Consider the following 9,103-nt stretch of genomic DNA (forward strand, 5'->3'; position numbering starts at 1 on the left):
TTCTGTTATTGTGTTGTTGTTTTTGTTGGGTTTTTTTAAAGGCACATGGGTAGAGCAGGACTGGCTCTTATTGACACCTCCTGACAGCTGTTGGAATCACCAAGTGCAAGCCTTTGGGTTTGTGAGTTGCACCAAGGCTGCACCAGCTGCTCTGACAGTTTCCTCCTTGTAGGTGTCAGCTATTCCATGGCACTGCATTTGTCTCTGGCTTGCCAACACAACCTTTGAGGCTGTCAGGACCTGTGGCAACCACCTTCTGTAACAAGAGCATCTATCAGCTTGTGAAAATGCTATCCTGTAAGAAAGAATTAGAGATGACATACATCATTTCCTGAAAGCATATGCAAGCCCTCTGAACCACGGCCTCCAACACCCTTGAGCTAGCCTCACCCTGCCCTAGGGATGAAGGGGAAGGGATTATAATGCTGTTTTGAAATACAGACCAGGGCTTTTTTGGTGCACTTGATTTTATTAATTTTTCCTCAACTCCTTTACACACTGCACCAAGTAAGTCACGTGGTTCATTATTTTAGTCTTGGAAAAAAAGTCAACTGAGAATGCTGGGACCTTGCAGACCTTGGCAAGCAGCTTGTAGCAATAGAGTGAGTGTGCTCTTGCATGGAGGCCTCCTCCCCCAGAACAATCAGGTCTTCCCTGGCTGCTGCTTCTCCTCATTGTCCAATTGTGAGAAAAGACAGCCTTTATTCACAGTGCACATCTGAACCTTTGGGGATGGTTACTGAAAATTTTGTAGAGGTTATATATTGATTTGCTTTCCTGAGAGCTGTTGTGATCATTCCAGAGCACTGCAGAATGATGTGATGTAAACACACACAGACTGAGCAACTCAGCTTGTCAAAAACTCATTTAAATATAAATGCATAAAATAGAAAAAAACCCCAAAACAAACCCAAACTGGAACACGTATGTGCTAAAAGCCCTTTTTGTGATTGCTGAATCTATAGCATCATTGGCATTTCATTGTAGCTGAGGGATTACAGAGGGAGAGCTTCCCAGCTTTCCTCTAAGTTTAATCCCTGCATGACACGTTTGTTAACTGGAATCCCCACGTTACCAGTCTGGATTGGGCTTGGTGCTGCACGCTTGCCACAAATGGAAGGTAGAGAACCCTGGGGTGAGGTGCAGAGGCGCAGTCCCCGTTACTTCAAGTGTCCTACTCCTCCATCAATTCATTGGTTTTGTGCCTCATTTGGGATCTTTCCGCAGATTTTAAAGGCCACAGCAGTTCTGCCTTTGGTCTGCACGCTTCAGCTCAGGTGCTCCCTGCAGGAGGTTCCCGTGGCGCTGCTGGTCTGCGGCGCGCTCTCTTCGTAAGGAGGCACTGGGTCTGGAGAGGGCTCAGCATCAGCCCCTTCCAGGGAATTCTTCATGGTGGCCTCCTCGTAGGAGGGAGGCAAGCACACCGAGAGCAGCGTGGCGTCGGGGAGCAGCGTGGAGTAGTGGAAGCTCTGCTCGCTGCTCCAGGGCAGGGCAGAGAGGAAGCTGGAGACGTCGTGCTCGGGCAGGGCCTCGGGAAGGTCGATGCTGAAGATCTGTCCCTGCTGGGCGGGGCGCTGGCAGCGGCGGTACAGGAAGAGCAGCAGGAATGCCAGGAAGAGCATCATGGTGGCAGGCAATATGATACACAGAAATGGCTCGATGTCCTCTTTGGTTGAGCTCGTCTGCTGTCTGCTCTGTAACCACAGAAAATGGAAAGGATGTTGGATTCCTGGAGATCTCCTAATCAGAGAGGAAAACCGCATTCCCCATCTCTGCCTTGTGACGTAGCAGTTGCTTTTCCAAATTTCTTTCTCTCTGCACCAGTACAAATCAAGCAGTATGTTTTGCAGCCTCATTAATTCTATTTACTGGCCAATTAAAGCAAATTACAGCCAGAGACAAAAACCCCAGAGAAGTTGCAGACTGTTGGATTATTAGAAAACCCTGTCTCCAATGGGGAAAAAACCCCATCAGCCTGGAAGTATATGCAATTTTGTGTGATATTTTATTACTCTTGGATTATAGCGGGGCCAGTCAACTTCGCAGGAGACTGGTCAGGCTTTTAAAATTTGGGAGAACGTTGAATTGCAGATGAAAGAGGTTGGTGATTCACCATCTGGTGTAGCTTCTTTGTGTTTGGAAAATTGTTTAAAGAAGAGATATTATGACAACTAGCCCTTTCAAACAGGGGCCATTGCCTACAATACCTGCTTTTTGGGTTGTTCTAACCTCACAGGCCAATTCCAAATAAAACACAGTGTTTTTATTGGACAGGACAGCTTGGACTCGACCTCTTGATCTTGCTCTGCCAGTGATCCAAGAATCATTTTTTCCTGTTTAGAACTACAGAAAAAAAACTTCTGGTGTAAGAGAAATGACAGTTGTGACTGCTGTGTTAGCTTTGTTTTCTGCAACTGTAGCACAAAAGACCTCTGTCCCACAGCTTTTGAATTGTGATGTAATGTTAACTGGAGTCATAAGCTATGAGAAAAACCAACAAAGCCATTTGTGCTCCTGTGTTGTGTTAGCTTTAGTTTTAAAATTTAGTATATCTTCTTTCCAGTCTGACTCCATCAGACCCAATAATTCATTGGGTCTCATTCAGGGTCTAGTCTAGGGCAGAAGGAAAACCCAAACCCTACAATGCTGTTTATCAAGTCATTCCCTTTGTAAGCTCTTGATTAGTGCTGTGAGGTGGCTTTTCCACACTTGCATGGTGAGACTAAACTGGTCAATGGATCAGATTTCCTTTATTTGTGTGAAGGTGCCATTCAGGCTAGGAGAACTTCAGTGATTCTTTTCCCAAAGGGTTTGGAAGCAGGAATGCAAACTGGCCTGTTTGCAGCAATGGCATTGTAAAAGGACAGCAACTCCAGCGTCTCCTTAGCCTACAAAAAATCTCTGTTCTTATTCTTCCAGGAATCACAGTCATTCTCCTAGCTACAAAATCATGCTCTAATCTATATTCAACTGGTTATCTACCAGTCATTTGTAACCTCTTTGCTTTGTTGTCATATTATGAAATTATTATTATGTGGTCATGCCTAAGAAAAGTAAATAGGCATTGGCTCCTAACAAATAATGTAGGGGAGATTACTGCTTTTCTATTTTTTCCCTAAGGTATTGTGGGTCTGAAGCTAAATGCATTAAAGTTATTTTAAATTACACTGAAACCTTAGCAGATTAGCAATTATGCTATTTTTTTCCCCAATGGTCTTTCATCCCAAAAAAAGCTTATTATAAAACTATTTTATATTTATTGATGCTTTTTATTAAAGATTTTCTGGCTGTATAAGCTGTTGTCTCATCTGACCATTCAATGGGTGTCAGGAAAGAGCAAAATTGGAAGAAACTGTTTCAGCCGTTCTTCCAATGCAGACATTAAATATTTTTTTTTAAATGAGGGGATTTTTTAAAAGTTTGTTAATGCTTTTTTAGTGTGCCTTATGAGATGCATGAAACATTCCAAGAGAAAATGAGAAAAAAGCATTCAGCAGTATGTGTATGTGGAGACATACTGATACTGGTATGTTACTGATACACTTACAGTAAATATTGAGAAGAGCTGAGCTTATAATGGACAGCATTATTCCTGATCAATGAAGAGCTTGTTTTTAAAATCCAAGTCTAAGTTTTGGTTTTAATTAGTAGGGAGCAGCCTTTCATCCAGGTTAAGCCTTGGTCTTGGGATCTGAGTTGCACAGTATTCTGGTGGTTTGTCAGGACAGAGAGTGAGATTGCCAGTGTTTCCTGCATGAGATTAGTAACAGGTATACAAAAGCCCAGTTATCATTTAAACCCAGTGCAGCTTCCGTATAAATTTGACTGCAGTGCTATTTGCATGTTGAGTGATGTCAAGGACAGTGCATCCTCCCTGTGCTGGGGGAAGCACAGAGTTAGGGCTGAAAGACAAGGCTGTGCACAAGTACTGCACTCCAGAAGGGAGGGAAAGGGCAGGCGTGATGGAAGGGATTAACAAATGGTCTTGGCTCTCAAGGAAATATGCTTTGCTCCAAAGCCCAGTAAGCTACAAAGCTCCAGAACCCAGAGGTCTTGGGCCTTGCAATGAAGTACCTTTTAAGAGAAATGTGCAAAATACATTGTTGTTGGAGGGCACAGTTCGCATCTAGTGGTAAAATAATGGAAGGAGTGCAACTATTTGTGGTATGAGCTAGCTTAGATGGCAACAGTCTGTGAGGCAGCCACAAAAGGACACCTTAGGGCATCAGTGGGTTACTGGCCTGAAAACTCTTCTTGTTTAAAGGCTCTCCAAGAGTAACCTATAGCACTATTTCTAAAATTGCAGAATCAAGCTCTCAAGCCTGAATAAATGCCAGCATTTTTGAAATCTGTGAAATCCTTAATTTGCTCTGCAACACACATAATTTTTAATTACACTGTTGTGCACAAAGTGCCTCGTCAGGGCTGTAATAGATTGCTCAGGGAAGGAGATGAACGCCTCAATACCTCGGGGTACCGTGTTGCAGGGTGTGTGGAGTATGCAGTGACTGAGTCAGAAGACTGTGGGAGGAGAGAGGACTGCCTGCTGTGTGGTAAAGCAAATGTTCTCCTGGGGAGCTGTACTCCTGTCTCTGCTGCCAGGTGCTCTGGGGAAGGGGCAAGACACATCAGTGGAGGTGTTCCTTGTGGGTTACTCGTTGGTTTGACTGCCTGGTTGGCAGTCCAGCCTGGTTGGTTTGAGATCCTTGGGAATGGTCTGCAAAAATTCTGCACCTGTATTGCTGTCTCTGAAGGTAGAAAAGGCAGTGCCCTGAACCTGCAAGTACTTTATTGCACTGTGGGATCTGGTCAAAAACTGCATAGGTTATTACAAAGCAGCCCATATTCTCTGGTACTGAGTAAAGTGGTCGGGTGGTTGGACTAGATTTCCATTGCAGACCCCTTCCACCTGAACTGCTCCTTTCTTGTTCTATTCTATATCAAAATAACCACAGTAACCAGTGCCTGTGGCTACCTATTCAGTAGTGTGTGCAAAAGAAGGCATTATAAATTTGTTCAGTTTTTTCTTTTGTTTCACAACTACTGTATAGTTGTTGAAGAACAGTAAGTGACTTTTACTATGATCTGCAAATTAGTGGCATGTAAAGCAGATAGGATCAAGAATTAGGCAATATTATAGACTTATAAAATACACTGAGTTAGAGGGGACTCATCAGGATCATTGAGCCCAACTCCTAGCCCTGTGCAGGACACCCCAAGAGTCACACCATGTGCCTTAGAGCATTGTCCAAATGATTTTTGGACTCTGTCAGGCTTGGTGCTGTGACCACTGCCCTGGGGAGCCTGTTCTGATGCCCAACCACCCTCTGAGCGAAAAATCTTTCCTCATATCTAACCTAAACCTCCCCTAAACCTCCCCTGACACAGCTCCATGCTTTTTCTGCATGCTAACAGGTGTCAATAAAGACTGGTACTGCTCAGTCTGTGTTTCAGAGTGCTCATAGCTGTTTAAACTCAGCTAGTGTTCAGACTCTCCTGTCTGGGTGAAGTTATTTGCAGGCTGCTCAGTGTATTATTTGAGCTGAAATAGTTTTCCATAAGTACTGCCCCACAGGTGCCCCAGGCCTGAACAGGGAGTTATGTATCCATTTTGATGCTGCCTGCTGCCAAACATTACATGGACAGATTTTACTTTGAGATGTAGTTCCAAAAGGACAATGATGGACTTCTTGTATGCATATATAAGTAGAAATATATCAAATGTATTAGGAGACAATTGATCAATATTAGTCCCTCTTTTTCTATTGTGGTTTGGTTTCCATTTCTGCAATGACTGCCTAAAGGGCTATAGAAGAATGTTGCAAAGATCTTAACATAAACACTTGGAAAATCTAGTAGGCATTTAAAAAATGACACTAAAAATGGGGATAATTTTAATACAATGAATCAAAGGTCCCTTAAGTTTCTGAAATGCTAAGCTAAAACTTGTTCTAAACTGACCTAAAACTAACTTCTGCAGCTGAAGCTCTAAAACTAGAAAAGTAACCACTGTGTATAGGTATCAGGAATAGCTGCCAGAACTGGAAAATAAAATTTTCTAGAAATCAAACTCAATCTTCATTAATTGAAAGAAATACAACTTCAGAACATATTTAAGGTAAAATCCTCGACTGTTTTATACCTGAAAGTTTCCACACCAGGCATATGAAGTGGCTGAGGAAGTTATTAATTGACTGGTTTTGTTTGATGCTGCTTCATTGGAGATCAGTGTGCTCTGCATGTGTCATCACAAGCACGTATTGTCAGGTTTGTAAGTGACAAAAATAGCCATCTGACTTCCAGCATGAAATAAGTTACAGACACATAAATATGGGAAAATATCCTTTTTAAAATAAAGGCAGAAAAGAGCATGTAAGTAAAAGGGATCATATTTCTAAAAAGTGTTGTTTTTCCAAAACTTATTCGTAGTAGGGTATAATTTGGACATTGCTTATTCTCCTCCTTTCATTTATATATTTGTAGGGACTGAAGCAGAGGCTCAGTTTCCCCCAGCCACTGAGCACATACTGGAAGGAGTAAAGCTTTTCATTAGTGATCTGTCTGCCAATGTTTTTTTAACGTGCTGAGCATGTACAGTTCCAGCTTACAGATTATGTGACCCATATCAGTTGAGATGAGGTTTCACTTTGTGCCTGTTGGCAAAGGAGGGAAATGCAGAGTGTGGCTGAGCTGTGTGGTGTATCCGTGATGAGCAAAGGAGTGGGCTTGGAGCTGAGCTGTGTGTCCAGACAGAATGGGGGTAGTACCTGCCTTGGGAGGGAGTGACCTCATAAGGCAAAACAGGAGGTTAAGGGAAGCTTTTGTGTGAGGATGGAAAAATGAAAGTTTATTTTGCTTCCTGAAATTCCCATTGAAGTGATTGAGTTGTGCTAAGATTTATTATGTTGGTAGTGATTTGCTAGCATACTTAGAACTCCATTAAAATTATTTTTGTTTAGATAGCCCATATTTATACTAATATCTTTTGAAGTTGAATCAGGAAACCAATACTTCTGAAATGTTTTAAGTGGATTGGGAACAAAGTCTGAAGTCATTAGGGTGGGGTCCCCCCATAGGTTCTTTTCCAGTCTCTGTCCTGCTTCTTGCAGCTGATTCATTATTGCTTGCAGAAAGCAGAAACATGTAACACTGGCAAATAGAAAAACATTTTATGTGGTTTTGTATCCATGAGTAATGACACATAATTTAGAAGCGAGCCTGGATTTACAGGGAATTTTCAAATACTTGTTGGAATGTGACTCTAGTGAAGCTGTTTCTCCCTGTCAGATAAAAGCAGTCTCGAGGTGTGAAGACATTGCCATTGCTGTTCTAACTCTGGAAATGTTACCAGTGAGGCAGACTTTCTTAAAATCGTGGCGAAGTTTAAATACTACTTTTTGTCCTGTTTTGGCACTCTCACACGCTCCTACCCTCACTTATTCTGCAGCAGTACACTTTGTATCTACCGGCTGAGTAATGCAGCCAGTTCATTTGCTAACGCAACACGCTTCGGACATTTACGGAGGGAGCAGGTGCACCTTAAATTACTGGTTTTGATCGGAGAAACCCTTTTGCTGCATCCCAGACACAGCCAGAAAGCAGGCTGTGTTTTCATCTCTGGGGGCTCCCTCCCTCCCTCCCTCCCCCCGCTGGGCTGCCTGTGATCCTCTCTGGCAGAAGTAATCAGCGCCCAGCTTAGGGAACAAGAGTTCAGCGCTGCCCGCCACGGACTGGCGACATCTGCAGAAAGCTTCCCGGGACCAGATCCGTGCGTAAACACGCCTTCAACAGAAGGGAAATCAAGGATGCCTTATGCTTAAAAGAAGTAATTAAACTTCCTTACCTGCCACCCCAGCAAAATTTTTCCATCTGAGGTTTTTCTCCTCGGCAAATGTGTTTGAAAAGACTTAACAGCAATGAAGAGATGCTCCGACCGTATGTGATTGATCAGAGCTGCTTTGGTACGTCCCAACGCCCCGGATTTACCCTGCCCTCTACACTGAGGCGTTACACAGACACTCACGCACATGCAAAGTCAAAGGACATGCCACAGAGATGAGCAGGGGGGTACAGACCTGAAGCTCTGTTTCCAGAAGTGGCCCACCTGGTTCACTGTTTAGCCAGTCATAGTTTCCCCTGTCAGCATGTCCAAAATTTTTCAAGCTGCTGCCCAAGAGCCACCTCATGCTTTCATTAACCTGGTCTTCTGTCTTCGTGCCTCCACCTTGCTTCGCCGCTGGCAGCCGCGTCTCCGCCTCCCAGCCTTGACCCAGCCGGGCTGCTGGCAGCTAATGATCCCTCTCAAAGAGCATCCCCTTTCCAGCAGAAAAGAAAAAAAAGAAGTTAGACACCCCCTCGTCGTCAGGAAGCCCAGCAAATAGATCTCAGAGCCTCTCTCCACTTCCAACTCAATCTCTCTGGATTTGCTTCGGTGGCCTACATTACCAGCAAAGCTGGCATCAGGTATCCGGGAGCTGGGGCTGACAGCGCTCTGATTGGAGCACTCCCTGCATTAGGATTATTAAAAGGGGAATTTGCATGTGAATCTAAGCCCACATGGTCATGACTCCATGTGGATAAATAACGCTCTATATTTAGTTATCTAATAAACGCTATTTCCAATAAAATAACAGAAATAAACCCCATGCTCCTATGCTGAGAGTGAAAGGATACCTGAGGCTCCCCCCTCGGTTACGCAGCACAAGGTGGGAGCGCAATCCAGGCAGGGTTTTGTTCCCTGTTGCTGAAACGTACAGAAAAGAAAAGTGTTTTCTGAGTAGAGAGGCAAGGACACGAGGCTAAATGCTGTGCTGAATTATTTAGCAGTGTTAGGATGTAGATGTTAATGATAAATCCAGAGAGAGAGCTCTGCCAGGAAAGCTCTGGTCACTGTGGGAGTGTATGATTGCTTCTGGTAAGAACGAGTTGTCAGCTCAGTTAAATCAGGTTAGCAGCTTTCCAGGCTACTAGTTAAATGGCAGTTGTTTCCAGTGAGAACACTCTGTTTATCCCCAAAAAGAAACATCAACTTATTTCACTGATGTGTGGTAACTTCTGAAGAGAGGACTCTTTCACCTGAGTTAAACCTTGATTCAACCTGCAA

The 9,103-nt window shown here is 43.6% G+C and overlaps 1 protein-coding gene across 1 annotated transcript; it reads right to left on the minus strand.

Moving 5' to 3' along the window:
* Positions 1–1,268: 1,268 nt before the first annotated feature.
* SMIM28 (small integral membrane protein 28) lies at positions 1,269–8,186 on the minus strand (the record flags this gene model as incomplete). The annotated part of the gene is made up of 2 exons (XM_084202633.1): positions 1,269–1,694; positions 8,076–8,186. 2 exons carry the CDS (start codon positions 8,184–8,186, stop codon positions 1,269–1,271), a joined length of 537 nt encoding a protein of 178 aa, XP_084058759.1.
* Between the last annotated feature and the right edge of the window lie 917 nt (positions 8,187–9,103).

This window comes from Fringilla coelebs (assembly GCF_963513975.1).
Source record: "Fringilla coelebs genome assembly, chromosome: 3".
Lineage (NCBI taxonomy): Eukaryota > Metazoa > Chordata > Aves > Passeriformes > Fringillidae > Fringilla > Fringilla coelebs.